This window comes from Musca autumnalis, unplaced genomic scaffold (genome assembly GCF_047663935.1).
Source record: "Musca autumnalis isolate F117 unplaced genomic scaffold, ASM4766393v1 scaffold_1, whole genome shotgun sequence".
NCBI classification, from domain to species: Eukaryota; Metazoa; Arthropoda; class Insecta; order Diptera; family Muscidae; genus Musca; species Musca autumnalis.
The window spans coordinates 34,158,446-34,176,713 of record NW_027411644.1 but is presented as its reverse complement, the minus strand read 5'-3'; the positions used below and the strand labels follow the sequence as shown (position 1 = coordinate 34,176,713).

Below are 18,268 nucleotides of genomic sequence, written 5' to 3'. Positions count from 1 at the left end.
TCACAAACCATTGAAATCGACTACTCCATCAAGCCACCACTGTGCCATTTCAGGAAAATAATAGAGAAAAAATGTCGGGAGAAATTCTGCCAACAATGGCAAAACACGCCAAACTGCAGCATATCAAGGGCAATCTGGCCAATCCCGTCCAAGTCGAGAACCGCCTCACTGCTCTCAATGAGGAAATCAGACCTCAAACTAGCAGTGGGGATCATCACGGGTCACTGTAGAATAGGATCCATGATGAGCAAATGGGAAGCAGACCACTCGGCTGACTACTGCAGACTATGCAAGGATGAGGAAGAAACTGAAACGATCGAGCACCTTTTATGTCGCTGTCCTATGCTCCTTTCTAGAAGACAACGCACCATGGGTGTGCACACCATCCATGCTCTTACAGCATTCTGCCAAGCAGAGCCGTCGGATCTTTTACACATGGCAAAAGGCCTAAAATGGCTCCAAAGAGCTGAGAACAGGACAATCGCTATCCCTATATAGTAGCATTGTCAACCATGCCCGAGCTACAACTTACTTCTATAAACAAAACTACAACTTCACTACTTCTATTTTTAACCTCCATATCTACACTCTCATCTACAATATCTTTCTACTCCTATAGTTGCATCCGAAATTCACACCCAATCTGCAGACATCGCCTATACACCACTACATCTCACCCGTCATCACCTTCAATACCTTCACCACCACACCTGAACTATTGGATTCTACGCTTTTACAAACCACATCACTCGCAAGCTCCGTCTACCCACAGCTACTATCACACATCCACATCTCCTATATATCACAATCACAACCACAATCCGTTTCAACCTTCAGGATGATCACAATGGACCCCAAGGTCTCCGAGTGGAGTGGCTGCTATCACAGCAGCTACGCATCCTAAAACCTAACCTATGCATTTCTGAAAATTGTCGAAACCTTTACCCCATACATTTCTAAGCAGTACTGGTCTACTACTGCGATATTTCCGATTGTTTAGTGAAATGCAATTATCTCTTAATTAATTTTAAGTAAAAAAACAAACTTCGGTGCCCTGTTTCGGGGCCCAGGTGGCCTCGTTCACTGTTTATATAAACTGGTACCTTTTTAGTCATTATGGCAACCCTTCTGATCTAATTATGCTGTAGGTAATATTTATTGTATTTGATGGCAGTCCATTCTCGTGAACTAAAAAACTCATAAATCGTCTTAGTTTTCAGATATTCCCTGTTTAAAACCTATAGGACCCTGTTTACATGTAATATGACCTGGTATTCTATATATATTCTATGCCTAATATTGTTGATACTTGTTAGTAGTTAACCCTTTTTAAGAATAACATTCATAAAATGTCATGATTTTCAAGAATTTACCAAAAATATGGGATATTTCGGAACTTCACTACATTTCGAAAACATTTATTTGACAACTTGCATTAGACGTAGTTATTGGTTTTCGTTACTTTTTGTTGGACTACGTGGGTTAATTTTTTATTTATTCATCCTATCTTGTCTTAAATAAGTCGACCAACTAATTTTTGCAAAAAACCCGACATTTTTATCACAATTATCAGTAATTTTTCATAAATTAATACAGAAAAATGTTAGTTTTCTTGGTTCGAAAACAATTACTTGACAAACTGTATATACGGAGGTATACCCAGGGCGTGTGTGGTGAAAAAAGTAGAACACGTGTGGCCTGTTCCCGTACTTTATAAAGTGGTAAAAGTCGTAAATGAATTTCATATAAATTTTGTGTACGGGAACGCAAAATGTGTACAAGTGGTAAAAATTGTAAAAACTTTTTAGTTCTGGAACAGAGCTATGTATTCTTATGAGAACTACCGAAATACGTCGAGCGTATACTTCTTGTAAGTTGAAAAAGTTTTTTTTTCTTGTACTTTATTACTGCAACGAAGGACAATCAATCCCCCGAAGAGTTGTTGGCCGCTCCTAAGAGATACCGCCAGTTGAAAAAGTTTAACTTTGAAAGACGTTATTGTTTGTAGGTGTGTGTGTTTTGTATTTTAAAATCAAAAGCCAAACAAAACATGAAATACAATTCGTTGCAAAGAAAATTATTTGTTTTACTGCTATGCCTAAATACGTCCGTATTCCCACGGCGTGTGTGGTGAACAGCGTACGTAAAAATACTTTAAATAACATTTCCAATCGTTTCGTTTCGTATTTTCCATAGGAACAATACAAAACGAAACATAACCCACGTTGGCCGAGCTCGCTGTTTAGTTTTGTTTTGTTTACATTCGTGAGTACGAACAAAACGAAAAGCGAAAAGTACTCAACTCCACAAGAGCAGATAGAAAACGGAATAGTACTAAACACATGTGAATAAATCAAAAACGTTTGGTGGTTGATAAAATTCACTGTGTTCACTGTGTTATGCTGATGCTAACTTATAGGGTTGTTAAGCAATCACATGTGTGTGTGTCTGAGTGTGCCATTGACAATACGCACGGCAAACGTTTCCCAAAAATACTTGTCGTTTCGGTGGTGAATGAAACAACTCGGCAAAGCATAGCCGAAGTTACATTACAGCAATCGTACAGTTTCCATCTTTTTACATTGAAAAGTTTGTGTTTTTGTTTTGGTTGTGAGAATGAAACGATATAGAGAAGCTGAAAAGTTTGTGGCTTTGTGTGATTGGTACGGGAATCGTTTTGTTTGTTTCCGTTCATTGGTGGTGAAAAAAGTAGAACACATGTATTCTTATGAGAACTACCGAAATACGTCGAGCGTATACTTTTTGTAAGTTGAACATTTTCAACTATGACAGAACGTATTGTATGTATGTGTGTGTTTTGTATTTTAAAAACAAAAGCCCAACAAAACATGAAATACAATTATTGCAAAGGAAAAATGTTTGTTTTACGAATGAAAACATTTAAGCTGTGTTCCTTTACATACCTGAGGTTACCATTTTTACCATTTGTTACCATTTTTAACCTGCAAAGCGTTCCTCAACCCCGAAAAGTGGCAAAACTGAAAGCAAATTTTAAGAGAGTGAGAGGGGAGAGAGAGCGAAAATGGCTTTCTCTTCTACCACAGGCTACCAGCAAAATTTCTGCAGGTAAAAAATTGCAGAACTGATTTTTCGACTTTTGTTTGACGATGTTGACGATTATTTCACAATGAAGACGAAAAACAGAAGAAAAAGTCGAACGCTGACAAAATTAAATTAAAAACTGTGAAATAATAGACGAAAATTGATTTTTTTATGTTTCTTTTTGACATTGCTGCCATATCTACAATTTTTCCGTTCCTTTACTTTTCTGGTAAAAATGTTCATGAGAGAGCAATTTTGACACTTTTCTCTTTTACCACTCTTACCATTAAAAAAGTAAAGGAACAAAGCTTTAATAAAGTTTCAGTCGCGGTTTTTGTGTTTTAAATGGGATTTCGGATTCAACGTATTTGGGTAATACGGACGGTCAGAGAGCGTTGTGTTGGTAGGTTGGTGAAATATTTGTGTATGTCCGTCGTTATTTAGGTTTAGCAGTAATAAAAAATTAATATGTGTGTTTTTATGAAATAAAGAGGCCCAAAACTATGTGTGGGGGATTTTAAAAATAGATGAATTCGGATGAAAATCAACCACACAGCTAAAAATTCCTTCAAAAGTGCGTGACCATAATTTCATTGTACGATTTCTACCTATGTTGCTACTTTTTTCTACCCCTGCAGAATGTGAAAATGAAGGTCAAAATGGAATTGCAAAATTGCAGCAACTGTTGCGTATGGGTGAACCATGAGATATTCAATGACACCTACTATCAACCCAGGCACATTTATACAAGGTAGAAGTGACAATCAGCTGTATAATTACTTTTTTTTGTAAATTTGGGTTTCAAAATGTAATAGGGTCTACTTATGAAATTTGGAACTTCGAAATTTGCTACCATAAAAATACTGCTTTTCATCCTGAACGTGTAACAAAAATTACCTACGAGAGTTCTGAATGCGTTATATTTACATTTTGATTCAAATTTGTTCTATTTTAGAGTATTTTTTAAAATGTATTTATGTTTTTCCTGAACAAATTTTTGGAACGACCCTAATATTCAATATTTTCTTTGACAATTAATTTTCAATAACAACAATGTTGTTTTTGTAAATTTGTTAGTTGTTGTAATTCATGCATATACCTTATATGAATTTGCCTTGCTATCAACCTCACTGCCGACAATTGTTCGGCAATTGTTCGGCAATTGTTGGTAACATATGCCCTGTTCCTTTACTTTTGAAAATGGTAAAACCGGCAAAAGTAGTAAAACTTGTAAACTGCTACCATATGAATTGTATGGTGTCTGAAGTAAAGGAACGCTTTTCGAGTAAAAAGTTGTAAAACTTGAAGATTCTTGAACGTAAAGGAACAGGGCTATAAGGTGTCAAAATTTGACATCAATTCAATGCAGTTGACACATTAGCTGTGTTCCTTTACTTACCTGAGGTTACCATTTTTATACCCTCCACCATATGGAGGGTATAATTAAATTTGTCATTCCGTTTGTAACACATCGAAATATTCGTCGGAGACCCTATAAAGTATATATATTATTGATCAGCATAAAATTCTAAGTCGATTTGACCATGTCCGTCTGTCCGTCCGTCCGTCTGTCTGTCTGTTGAAATCAAGATACAGCTCGCAATTTTAAAGATAGAGAGCCCAAATTTGGTACAGAAGTTTTTATTAGTTACAGGATGGTTGGTATTGAAAATGGGATATATCGGTCCACGTTTTGATATAGCCCCCATAGAACGGTACCTCCCGATTTTCGGTATTTTTAGGGTTTTAGCTTCACTATCCCACCAAAACAGCTGAAATTTGGTGCGTAGTTTTCTTTAGGTGTGTAAAACTTTCCCCCAGAATATTGTCGGTATCGGTCCACACCTTCATATAGCCCCCATAGAACGGTACCTCCCGATTTTCGGTATTTTGAAGGTTTTAGCTTCATTATCCTACCAAAATGGCTGAAATTTGGTACGTAGTATTCTTTAGGGATATAAAACTTTCCCCCAGAATTTTGTCGGTATCGGTCCACACCTTCATATAGCCCCCATAGAACCGTACCTCCCGATTTTCGGTATTCTGAAGGTTTTAGCTTCATTATCCTACCAAAATGGCTGAAATTTGGTACGTATTATTCTTTAGGGGTATAAAACTTTCCCCCAGAATTTTGTCGATATCGGTCCATGCCTTCATATAGCCCCCATAGAACGGTACCTCCCGATTTTCGGTATTTTGAACGTTGTGGCCTCAATATTCCACCGAAATGGCTGAAATTTGGTATTTAGACTTCGTTGGGGGTACTCAAACTTCCCCTTCAAATTTGTCGGCATAGGTCCACGCCTTCATATAGTTATAAAATATTCCAGAAGAGTATTATCAGTATAGGTCCACGTCTTCCTATATCCCCATAGAAGCGTACTTCTTGATTTGCGGTATTTGTTAAGTTTTAGCCACATTCTCTTACCGAAATATAGGAAATTTGGTATTTAGTCTTCTTTGAGCCTAAAAACTTTCCGTCAGAAATTTGTCGGTATAGATCGACGTTTTGAAATAGCCCCCATAGAATGGTGCCTCACATTGTTTTACCGAAATTGCTGAAATTTAGTATTAAGTCTTCTTCATACACGAAAGGAAACTAATTATTCCATTTTACTTCAATACAACTTGTGGTGGAGGGTATAACAAGTTCGGCCCGGCCGAACTTAACGCCGTTCTTACTTGTTCACATTTGTTATCATTTTTAACCTGCAAAGCGTTCCTTAACCCCGAAAAGTGGCAAAACTGGAAACAATTTTTAAGAGAGTGAGAGTGGAGAGAGAGCGAAAATGGCTTTCTCTTCTACCACAGGCTACCAGCAAAATTTCTGCAGGTAAAAAATGGCAGAACTGATTTTTCGACTTTTGTTTGACGATTATTTCACAATGAAAAAGAAAATGGACGAAAAGCAGAAGAAAAAGTCGAACGCTAACAAAACCAAATTAAAAACTGTGAAATAATAGACGAAAATTGACTTTTTATGTTTCTTTTTGACATTGCTGCCAGATCTACCATTTTTCCGTTCCTTTACTTTTCTGGTAAAATGTTCATGAGAGAGCAATATTGACACTTTTCTCTTTTACCACTCTTACCATTAAAAAAGTAAAGGAACAAAGCTCTACTATCAACCAAGGCACATTTATACAAGGTAGAAGTGACAATCAGCTGTATAATTACTTTTTTTTGTAAATTTGGGTTTCAAAATGTAATAGGGTCTACTTATGAAATTTGGAACTTCGAAATTTGCTACCATAAAAATATTGCTTTTTTTAAAATCTATTTATGTTTTTCCTGAACAAATTTTTGGAACGACCCTAATATTCAATATTTTCTTTGACAATTAATTTTCAATAACAACAATGTTGTTTTTGTAAATTTGTTTGTCCCAATTTACATTAGGCGAGTTTACTTGCGGCAATTGTCAGTTTGTAGGTGAGAGAGAGTGCTGAGAGGCAAAGGGTTACCATATGCCTCACCTCTCTCTCCTGCAAAATGACAATTGCCGCAAGTAAACTCGCCCAATGTAAATTGGGACTTAGTTGTTGTAATTCATGCATATACCTTATATGAATTTGCCTTGCTATCAACCTCACTGCCGACAATTGTTCGGCAATTGTTGGTAACATAAGGCCATGTTTATATTCATGGCACAATTACCCAGGTAGTGGCATCGTAAAATTTTGAATATGTCATGTCAAAACTTTCTTTATGTTGTTGGGGAAATTACAACAAAAATATTTTTTTTATAAAGGGATTTGACTTTTCATATTCGATCAGCTGGTGTGATACCACTACCTGGTAGTTCTGCCATGTTTATATTATAGCCTTTTGCAGGGTTAACCTTATTTATGATGATTTGTTTGACGTATAAGCAAAGGAATTGGCATTTGAAACCCAGTGGGTTTGTTAAATCCGGTTATATATAAACGTACTATAAGGTGTCAAAATTTGACATCAATTCAATGCAGTTGACACATTAGGTCTGTTCCTTTACTTCTGAAAATGGTAAAACTGGCAAAAGTAGTAAAAGTTGAAAACTGCTCCCATATGAATTGTATTGTGTCTGAAGTAAGGGAACGCTTTTCGAGTAAAAAGTTGTAAAACTTGAAGATTCTTGAACGTAAAGGAACAGGGCTATTATGTTACCATCAGCTGGCATGATAATGCTACCTGTATTATTGTACCATGCTGCCGACAAAATGTCCTAACCACCCAGCAGTTACACATGCCAGTAAATTGGTGCCAATTGAGTACATGCGTTACCCAGCGTTTACACATGCCAGTGACAGTTCGAAAAAATCAATACATACGCTTTTTGCATTAAAGTTTTTTGTAGAGTTATCGAGGATTTTTTGACATTTGCGCTATGGAGTTGACATTTGAAACCCAGTGGGTTTATTAAATCCGGTTAAGTTCAAACGGGGTATAATATAAACAGCCTATTTGGGATGTCTTATTCGATTGTCAAAGTCACCTTGACAGATCCGGCAATTATAAGGTCGAAAATGAATTTTTTGATAAAAGAGAAATGCCAACATTCCTGCCGCACCCGCACGTGTACTTTTCTTATTTATTAAAAATGTAGCACTTTTTATTACATCAAAGGCAGTATAAAAACAAATGTCCGTTCCATGGTGGAATAACAAGATCTATTTATAAGGTCACGTAAGTAGCACAACAACATCTCTATTATTGACGAAAATTCTTCAATATGTCAAAATGTTTCTTTACGTTTCCTACAAATGATTCACATCATGGTGGAATAAGAAGGTGTTACATCAAATCATGTCAAACGTCAAATTTGCTCACAATATGTGTGTTCGTTTACTTAAAATTTGTACAAATTGTTACTGGATGTTGTTCGTTTACTCTACAGTACAATGCAAAAGACCTTAGTGGTTTGCAAGAAGTTACTGGACTTGTACAAATTTGTACTAATTATTGAGTAAACGAACAGACCATGGTACAATAATACACCTTCTTATTCCACCATTGTTCGCGCTTGGCTCAAATGTTAGAGATCTCCACTTTTATTTTTTGGACTCTCAAAAGTCACCCTTAGTCGAAGGTCACACTAGAGTGGTTTCATTGAAACTTTTAGGGATTCTTAAATCGAGTTTCCCACTACAGCAATTTTATGAATTTACTCTAGTATGGAAATCGACCTAGGAACCCTGGATTTCATGAAATTGTTTCAATGAAACCAGCTAGTGTGACCAAGGACTTACAGAACCCTTGAAACAGCTGTCTCATTAAAGCTTTGTTCCTTTACTTTTTTAATGGTAAGGGTGGTAAAAGAGAAAAGTGTCAAAGTTGCTCAAAATTGCTCTCTCGTGAACATTTTTACCAGAAAAGTAAAGGAACGGAAAAATGGTAGGTCTGGCAGCAATGTCAGAAAAAAACATAAAAAAATCAATTTTCGTCTTTTATTTCACAGTTTTTAACTTAGTCCCAATTTACATTAGGCGAGTTTACTTGCGGCAATTGTCAGTTTGTAGGTGAGAGAGGGTGCTGAGAGGCAAAGGGTTACCATATGCCTCACCTCTCTCTCCTACAAAATGACAATTGCCGCAAGTAAACTCGCCCAATGTAAATTGGGACTTAGTGTTGTCAGTGTTCGACGTTTTCTTCGGTTTTTCGTCCATTTTGTGAAATAATCGTCAAACAATAGTCGAAAAATCAGTTCTGCCATTTTCTACCTGCAGAAATTTTGCTGGTAGCCTGTGGTAGAAGAGAAAGCCATTTTCGCTCTCTGTCCCCTCTCACTCTCTTAAAAATTGCTTCCAGTTTTGCCACTTTCGCGGTTAAGGAACGCTTTGCAGGTTAAAAATGGTAACAAATGGTTTAAATGGTAATCTCAGGTAAGTAAAGGAACACAGCTCATGTGTACTGTGATTTCGATGTTGATTTCGCTGAAATCATGAAATAAAATGATTTCATTTTTGTATCCGAAATCATGATAAATTTAGCTTGATTCCGCGCGAAATCACGAAACGCCTTCGAAATCACGAAACGACGACGAATGTAAACTAATGCTAAGTTTACATTTACGAAGTCCACTCGATTTCAACTGTCAATTCCATAGCTCAAACCTTAACCTATGGATTTGACAGTTGAAATCGAGTGGATTTCGTAAATGTAAACCAAGCATAAGCATTACCATACCAAACGTCAAAATTTGTTCACAATAATAGTGCGGTTACCATGGTACAAATACACAGGTGGCCGCATCGGCAATTGTTGGTAACATAAGATGTCAAAATTTGACATCAATTCAATGCAACTGACACATTATGTTACCATCAGCTGGCTTGATAATTCTACCTGTATTATTGTACCATGGCGGTTACACTACAGTTTTTTGCCGGGTTAACCCACATTATGAGGATTTATTACTTAATCTGGTCAAATCTGACCAGATTTGCCATACAAAAATTAAATCCTCTCACGACTGGGTTTATTTTAAATCCGGCACAAATCCACCAAAAATACAGTGTTGTATTCGGTATTTGTGCAAAAAAATCCAACTCTACTCAAAAAGTACCAAAAGTTGCAACTGTTTTTGCAACAGAGTTTGTCGTGTTTTACACGTTTATATGCCATTTAGATATGACACCATTAGCCGGATTTAGCGCATTATCAGGTTTTATTTGCTAAATCCAGCCAAAATCTACCAGATTTCCCATACAAAAATAAATCCTCCTATTGAGTGGATTTGTTTTAAATCTGGCATAAATCCTCGTATACAACTCTGTTTTTTGCAACATGTTGCTAGAAAATACAAAAAGTTGCATGCTGGCACAAGAAACAAGGTAGATGCATCGGTGAATTGCTACACTAAAAATAATTTAAAATGTAAAAATTTGTAAACAAGGCGGAAAAATTAAATTTGTTTTGATGTACAAAGTTGATTTTAATCAACCAAGACTGATATTTACGATGTATAAACGATAAAATAATTCGTTTATTTATTTTAGATGGGCAAACTGCGATAAAATAATTCTTTATTTGCTCTTTAGTTAGCATTAGTAGCATAATGTGCTAACATTTTCGGTATTAAACAATACATTTGTAATTTGACGTATGTTTTTTGAGACGAATTTAATTTACAAAAAATTCTTTTGACGTTTCACATTCGTTCAGATGGGCTGATGCATCTACCTTGGTAATTGTGCTATGAACAAAAATCAGCTGACTGCCATTTAAATCCTCCAAAATGTATATCTAAATGCAATGAGATTTGTACTGGATTTATTAAATCCAGTCGAGGATTTATGGCTAGTCTAAATGAGCTATTACGATTGGTCGTATGAGATTTTATGGAGTTATGGGGTTTCTACACGGTATGTTTTTTACAGATTCATGCATAGCAACTGTCACTTTTTTTCGCCCATATGTAATTCCTTCTGCACGGCAAAATTTTATTTTTCATTCGTTTTCTGTTTTTTCTTTATTTATATCGCGTACAAACAAAACAGCTGTTTACCTTTGGTTGTACAGACGAGAATAGAGCGCGTTCTATTCGAAAAATATACATATGTATGCACATAACTCTTTGATGCATTGAAATTTCTGTATGGTTCACACCATGTGTACAAAATTCAGATTTGTAAAAAGTGACAGTTGGTATGCACAAATATGTAAAAAACATACCGTGTAGAAACGCTTTTAGTAAATCTAAAGTTATTTGGAAATCATAAAATTATTATTTTTTTTTTTTCATTAGACACTTTTTTAACAAAAAGTACGCTTGATACCATGATACAAAAATGTATCCCTATGTAAAATATACCAATATGAGCAAAGAGGGGACGATATCTCATACGAGAAATCGTAAAAGTGTAACACACGACTTTATTAGTTATTTTGTATGTATACGTAAACAAACATCAGCTGACAGTTTATATCCTCGAAAAGCTATGTGTAACCAGCAAAGATTAACCCACTGGATCTATTAAATCCAGTGGGTTAACCTTCAATAGTGTAACCGGGGTATAACGCATTACTGTGTATTGCTTGTTTACCTTTGTATGTAATTTTATTTACAATAATGCATTTTGACAACTAATGTGATAATCAGCTGTTTTTCCCGTTGTACCTGTATGATTGTGCCATGCTCTTTGCCCAAACGTTAGAGATCTCCAATTTTATTTTTTGGACTCTCAAAAGTCGCTCTTACAGAACCCTCAAACAGCTGTCTGATTAAATGATTTCACTTTTTTTACAAAAACAAAAATACAATTTAACTACTAAGAAAACAACAAATTATTAAATCAAAGTAAAAGATTTATTTATCCTTTCAACAAAATATGAATAGTTTAGGATGGGCTTTAATAGTGAAACGTGGTTGCTTTTGCTCCAAAGAAACCTTAACCATTAACGGGACCAAATATACAATAAAAGATCGACTGGCACAAGGGTAAATTGTAAATTTGCTCTATTGCAAAGACATGAACAGAGAGATACGATGATGATGCTTACGTCTAATATAAAACTTATTATCTCTCGTTTTAAAAATTTTGTTTTTGCAGAGGTTTCAGTTTAATTGACTTGGCAGAAAATAACATCACCCGAAAATTATATGCTGTAAAAAGGATAACTTGTCACAGTATTGATGATCAGAATATAGCTTTAAGAGAAATTGAAAACTGCCGTCGCATAGACTCGGAAAATGTCATCAAAGTTATTGACTATGAGTTGAAGGGCTCTGCTGATATTGTGATAAATACAACGAGTACATTGTATATTGTGTTGCCCTATTACAAACATGGTTCGCTGCTGGATCATTTACAAATGCGTGCTAAACGTCATGATTATATGCCAGAATCACAAATTATGCAAATTTTCTTGGGCATATGTGAAGGTTTAAGAGCAATACATGAATCGAAACCAGTTCCATTGGCACATCGTGACCTGAAGACGGCAAATATTTGTTTGTCCGACTCCTTTGAACCTATTATTGTTGATTTGGGTTCAATGACAGAGGCACGTCTGCAAATATGCGGCCAAAGCGAAGCCCAACGTTTACAAGACGAGGCGGAAGAACGTAGTTCCATTGTTTATCGAGCTCCAGAATTATTTTCGGTCAAATCGTATTGTACTGTTGATGAAAGAACTGATATATGGGTATGAAAGATGGAATAAAAAAGAAATTGAAAGCTTAGTGTGCTTATCTCATTAACATGCCCTGGTTTTTTGTAGAGTCTTGGTTGTGTTCTGTACGCAATGTGCTTTTTCCATTGTCCATTTGATCCAATTTACGAAAAAGGCGACAGTGTGGCCCTAGCTGTTCTAAGTGGCAATATAAATATTCCGGAGAATTCAATATATTCACAGGTAAAGTAAATAAAAAATATTTAAAAGTAAAACATGTAGTTTCATAGCGTTTATAACCATAAAGGATGGCTATTTTTCACATATTTTCGTATTTTTGGGCCTATTTCTAATTATTTTCCATCTTCCTTTCACAGGACATGCATGACCTCATCAATTATATGCTGCGAATGGATCCGATGGAAAGACCCTTCATTTATAGTGTAATTGAAAAATGCCACGATCTAATACAAAAACTTGAAGGTCGTGTTTAGCACATTCCAGAGAAAATTATGGTGTTTATATGTTTTTATCATTTATATAAAACAAATATTATTTACTAATTTTCTTACACATTCTCTATTTAACTATAAAGTTCAATTAGTTAATTTTTGTTAAATTATATAAATATTTTTCATTAAAAGTTTATACCTTCTATTCTTCTTGTGTGTATTTATATATACTGCATACACATATGAGGCTTTTATTTCGAACATGTATTACATGCATTTATAAAAAAATAAAGTTTAATGATCATCTTTATTTAAGCCAGGACAATTTGTATTGAGATCATTTAGATCTTCGTAACGTATACCACACCAAAAACAAAAATTATAGGAGGTACGAATATATTGTGTTAACATTTCCAGTTTTTCACTATTGCTAAACTCATCAACAACAGCGTCCTCTTCTTCAGAGTCTGATTTATGATTTTCATTTTCTGAGCATTTTTCATCATCTGCTTCATCTTTGTTTTTGGGCACTTCAGGCCAAAACCAAGGCATTGCGGGTGTGTCGACATGATTTTCCACATCTAAATTTTCACATGTTTTCTGGCATTTCCTGTAGTCATTTAAAACAAAATTTAGTATTGCTTTACAATTTCAAAACTTTCTGCTACTTACCTTAATGCATTGGTAACAAATCTTTCTTCTGCTTTCTCTGTTGCCCTTCTACGAAATTCTTCAATTGATGTTTCACCACTTTCTTTTTTCAAACGTTGTTTACGCAATTCAATCTGTTTTTCCATTAGTTCCCGGAGTGCTGACTCTCGACCCAAACCTTGACGATCAGATTTAATGGTAATTCCAATGGGCTCTAGTAGTCTTTGTGTGCCAGACGACATTGCTGGTTTATCATCGTTTTCTGTCACAGCTTTACCCAAAGCTTGTCCTGGCTTGTAGCCCATTTTTGCCAATAGCTTAAAACCTTTATTATCATTTTCTATTGGTTTACTGAGGGCTTCCTGGAGTTTTTCATTATCAACTAAGCCTGTGGTTTGGGCCTTCATTTCTCGCTGTTTCTTAATGTGATCCTTTTGTTTTGCCTCCACCATTATTTGACGCTTTTTGGCACGATTATTTATCAAACTTGGACGTACATCTGGAATTCTAGGAATTTAGGTTACACGGTGTAAGTGAGTACAACCCGTCAAACCTTACCCAGTTAAGAATTTATCAGACATATAATCATCGTCTTCGTCCGACATAGTTCCTCTTTTCGTTTTTGTTAATTGAAAATTTAATTCATGTAAACAAACAATAACAATGTTTGATAAACAACAGTTTTCTCACTGGTTTGTTCCAGAACTCCAAGAATCTACTAATTTTTACTATATTTTCCGATAACATAAAGGAAAAAATGTTATCGTAGTAAAAAATAGTAGATTCTTGTAGGTTCTGGAACAGAGCACACTTTACTTTTTCAGTGTACTTTGACAATCGCTACCTTGTGGTTCCTTCAATGTTGACGTTTGGCAAATGACTGTAGTTAACGTAACGTATGTACGCTTTAAACCAGGGATAGGCGATGTGCGCTTACTGAGAGCAAGTGAGCGAAAATTTCAATGTAAAATACATTGAAATGTATGCTGCTCTCAGTTAGCGCACATCGCCTATCCCTGCTTTAAACTAAAAAATAGGCATAATGCTAGGTTTACGAAATCCACTCGATTCAACTGTCAATTCCTTTGCTTTGGGGTAGTTTACACTATATGTAAATGTCATATGACATGAAAATTTCCATCGTTAAATATTCACTAATATGTGGAATATTGGAGATTTTCCTTACGCAATTTATTCTTTGCGTCCACCCCAACAAAAATATAATAAAATTACGTCTCCACATGGCCTCAGTGGGTAGATATGGAATGCTTTTATTTCGTGTCATATGAAATTGATAGATAGTGTAAACTACCTCTTAAACGTCAAATGAAGTCCAATGGATTTCGGATGAGATGTCATTTGACGTATACACAAAGGAATTGACAGTTGAAATCCACTCGATTTCGTAAATGTAGTATAATAGGCCGTTTACATATAACAAGGTTAACCCAGTGGGTCTGGGTTTCAAATGTCATTTCCATTGTACATACTTCAAATAAATGCTTATAAAGAAGGTTAACCCTGCAAAAAACTATAATATAAACGCCGTATTATAGTACGTTTATATATAACAGGATTTAACACACCCACTGGGTTTTAAATGTTAATTCCATTACATATACGTCAAACAAATCCTCATAAAGAAGGTTAACCCTGCAAAAGGTATAATATAAACAGCATATAATAGTACGTTTATATATAACAGGATTTAACAAACCCACTGGGTTTTAAATATCAATTCCATTACATATACGTCAAACAAATCCTCATAAAGAAGGTTAACCCTGCAAAAGGTATAATATAAACATGGCCTCATATGCTGTTTATATTAGAGCTTTTTGCAGGGTTAACCTTCTTTGAGAGGATTTGTTTGAAATATAAGCAATGGAATTGACATTTAAAACCCAGTCGGTTTGTTAAATCCGGTTATATTCAAACGGGGTATAAGAGTTTACCCATTAAGCTCGGATCGGGGTGAAATTTTTTCACAGGTAGATCTCGTCACCCTGATCACAAATATATACAACATTTGTTGCGGAAGTCCATACTTCCCGAGATATGGGCCTCTTGAGTTGCGAAAATTCTCTTGTTAAAGGCCGGCTAGTTAGTGAAAATTTTACAATTTAAAAAATATTTTTTTCCGTGCCCGAAATTTGCTCCTGTCCATAGGAGAAAGTCGTAAATTTACATTTTTAAAGAAAATTTTGTTCGCGTTGTGCGTAAACTCGACTTGTTCCAAAATATTTGTTTGTCATATTCCTTTGAGCCAATGTTTACAAGACGAAGCGGAAGAAAGAAAGGCCTGCGTACATAAGCTGCCTTGCCTGATTACCTTGCTTACTTCTGATAAAATAATAAAAAAAGAAAAGGGCAACCCAGTTCGAAATTTCCTCGGCCTTCTTTATTCTTTTATTTTTATTATGTCAAAAATGAAGCAGGAAAGCAAGGCAATCAGGCAGAGCAGCTTATGTACGCATGCCTGAAGTTCCACAAATTATCGAGCTTCTGAATTATTCTCCGTTAAACACAGGTATATAACACGGAATTAAATGGAAATTTAAAGCATAGTGTGTTTATCAATCCTTATCTTTTATACAATTATTAACATATGTATGTATACTGTTTTTTTTTTCCAAAGTCTTGGTTATGTTCCAATTTCCATGGTTTCAGCTATCCATAAAAAAAGATCAACGACTAAAACAACCTTAAGAAAGTTAAAAGAAGACAATTCTAATCTAAAAAGAAAATATTTGCCCACAGCTGCTGCTGACTCTGCACAGATTTGAGACCCGAGATTTCAATAAAATTGAGTTGCAATAGAATTGTGTTGCAATCTTTCACCTCGTGTTCCTTTACGTGCCTGAGGTTACCAGTTTTTACCACTTTTTACCCGCAAATTGTTCCCTTACTTTTAAAAGCATACAATTTATATGATTGCAGTTCACCATTTCTTGCCACTGTTACAATTTTTAAAAGTAAGGGAACAGAACAGTTATTTGCTTTAAATTTGGTCTGTTCCGTTTCTTTTAAAAGTGGTAACAGTGGCAGAAAATGGTAAAAGTGGTAAACTGCTATCATATAAATTGTATGCTATTAAAAGTAAGGGAACACTTTACAGGATAAAAATGGTAAGAAATGGTAACCTCAGGTAAGTAAAGGAACACAGCTATTATTTACTTCTTAGGATGTTCACACTGATCACTCCAAGATCCCTCTGAGTGTCGTGGTAACACTATGTTATAGCATGTTCCCACGAGCGTTTGAATTATGTCTGTCGAACGACGTACACGAATTAACCCGTTTCCACGACACCATTCGTCATTCATAGTAACATTCTTTCTCAAGGGGTGAGTACATAAGCTGCCTTGCCTGCTTACCTTGCTTGCTTCTGATAAAAGAATAAAAAAGGAAAGGGCAACCCAGTTCGAAATTTGTTCGGCCTTCTTTTATTTTTTGCTGTGTTCCAGAACCTGCAAGAAGTTACTATTTTTTACTACGATAACATTTTTTCCTTTATGTTATCGGAAAAAATAGTAAAAATTAGTAGATTCTTGCAGTACTGGAACAGACCATTTATTATGTCAGAAATGGAGCAGGAAAGCAAAGCAATCAGGCAAGGCAGCTTATGTACGCAGGCCTTCAGTTCTTGTTTCCTCTTTTTTAGGAAAATTTTAACATAAACGCACATAACAGGTTTGTCCCAGTACTTTCTCAGTAAATATTACTCAGTAACTTCTTTTTAGAGAGTAAAGCATTTTATACTCTTTCAAAGGAAAAAATTAAAAAAAGTAAAAACACAACATTCAGTACAAATTTCATTCTCTATCTGTAGATCATAAAAAAGCTCTCCAACTTGACTGGGTAGGCGTTGCTATCAACCATAAGATCGTTCCAGAGACGTACCGGTTGATCTACTGGTGTCATGAGTAAAGGTAGAATTATGCTAGGTTTACATTTACGAAATCCACTCGATTTCAACTGTCAATTCCTTTGCTTAAACGTCAAATTAAATCTGATCTGAAATCCATTGGATTTCATTTGACGTTTAAGCAATGGAATTGACAGTTGAAATCGAGTGGATTTCGTAAATGTAAACCAAGCATTAGACGTGACATAGCCATAACCATAGAAAACCAAAACCCAATTGGTTTCTTATGGTTATGACTATGGCATTATGTTATGTTACTACTAATCGAATACATTGATTTCCATAGGTTTGGTTCAATCAGCTGATTGATATGGCCTTATGCTTGGTTTACATTTACGAAATCCACTCGATTTCAACTGTCAAATCCATAGGTTAAACGTCAAATGAAATCCAGATGAGATTTCATTTGACGTTTGAGCTATGGAACTGACAGTTGAAATCGAGTGGATTTCGTAAATGTAAACTTAGCATTATGGTTATGTCAAATACACAGGTAGCCGCATCGGTAATTGGTGGCAACATAAGATGTCACTATATCACACTACAGTTGAGTTGCTATCCATAATCAACCCCCAAATTTCATGCAATTTTCAGAAAATGTTCAGGAATATCCCGTGGTCCACGAATTTCGGGATCCTATTGTTTTATAATCGCTGTATTTGCTAAACTTATGAGTGCATCGGCTTGCAAATTAATTTTCGAGACAACGGTGTTGCGCCCCCGATCAAGAAAAACGATATATTTACAAATTTCCTTAAATGGTGAGGTTCAGCCATAAAAAAACTAAAACATATAAGTCTTGATAGGTGGGAGAATTCGACTTAACTATTTTTTTTAACTTGTATAATTAGATCGCTTTAGGATAAAGACAGGGTTTGACAATGGACCGAAGAAGTTAGGAAGAAAATACCTATTTTTGAATTGTCTAGCATAAAGTCCCTAAAAAGTTGTCATTAAAACTCAATACGACGGGTCAGCATCGGGAACCGGTGTCTGCTAAAATTAACAATAATAATAATAATAATAATGATAATAATAATAATAAAAATAATAATAATACAGTTAATAATTATAATAATAA

General features: G+C 35.3%; 2 protein-coding genes across 3 annotated transcripts; one reads left to right on the top strand and one right to left on the bottom strand.

Moving 5' to 3' along the window:
* The first annotated feature begins 11,247 nt into the window (after nucleotides 1-11,247).
* On the top strand, nucleotides 11,248-12,923 carry LOC141390464 (serine/threonine-protein kinase 16). Its single transcript, XM_073963417.1, has 4 exons — nucleotides 11,248-11,482; nucleotides 11,595-12,189; nucleotides 12,265-12,399; nucleotides 12,534-12,923. Exons 1-4 carry the CDS (start codon nucleotides 11,373-11,375, stop codon nucleotides 12,648-12,650), a joined length of 957 nt encoding a protein of 318 aa, XP_073819518.1. The 5' UTR covers nucleotides 11,248-11,372; the 3' UTR covers nucleotides 12,651-12,923.
* On the bottom strand, nucleotides 12,820-14,123 carry LOC141390465 (G patch domain-containing protein 11-like). Of its 2 annotated transcripts, none has more exons than XM_073963418.1 (3): nucleotides 13,818-14,123; nucleotides 13,281-13,766; nucleotides 12,820-13,218 (listed from the first exon to the last, which is right to left on the bottom strand). In XM_073963418.1, the coding sequence occupies exons 1-3, from the start codon at nucleotides 13,862-13,864 to the stop codon at nucleotides 12,903-12,905; spliced, it is 849 nt and encodes a 282-aa protein (XP_073819519.1). In that variant the 5' UTR covers nucleotides 13,865-14,123; the 3' UTR covers nucleotides 12,820-12,902. The 2 variants fall into 2 exon arrangements, with proteins under 2 accessions (XP_073819519.1, XP_073819520.1); XM_073963419.1 differs by having other exon boundaries at nucleotides 13,281-13,758; nucleotides 13,818-14,073.
* Nucleotides 14,124-18,268: the final 4,145 nt, after the last annotated feature.

Excerpts from the sequence above, each read along its gene's own strand:
- LOC141390464 (XM_073963417.1), top strand. The coding sequence starts at position 11,373 with ATGAATAGTTTAGGATGGGCTTTAATAGTGAAACGTGGTTGCTTTTGC. Across the intron at positions 11,483-11,594 it reads AAAGATCGACTGGCACAAGG|AGGTTTCAGTTTAATTGACT; the intron begins GTAAATTGTAAA and ends TTGTTTTTGCAG. Across the intron at positions 12,400-12,533 it reads AGAATTCAATATATTCACAG|GACATGCATGACCTCATCAA; the intron begins GTAAAGTAAATA and ends TTCCTTTCACAG.
- LOC141390465 (XM_073963418.1), bottom strand. The coding sequence starts at position 13,864 with ATGTCGGACGAAGACGATGATTATATGTCTGATAAATTCTTAACTGG. Across the intron at positions 13,767-13,817 it reads TCTGATAAATTCTTAACTGG|AATTCCAGATGTACGTCCAA; the intron begins GTAAGGTTTGAC and ends CTAAATTCCTAG. Across the intron at positions 13,219-13,280 it reads TTTGTTACCAATGCATTAAG|GAAATGCCAGAAAACATGTG; the intron begins GTAAGTAGCAGA and ends AAATGACTACAG.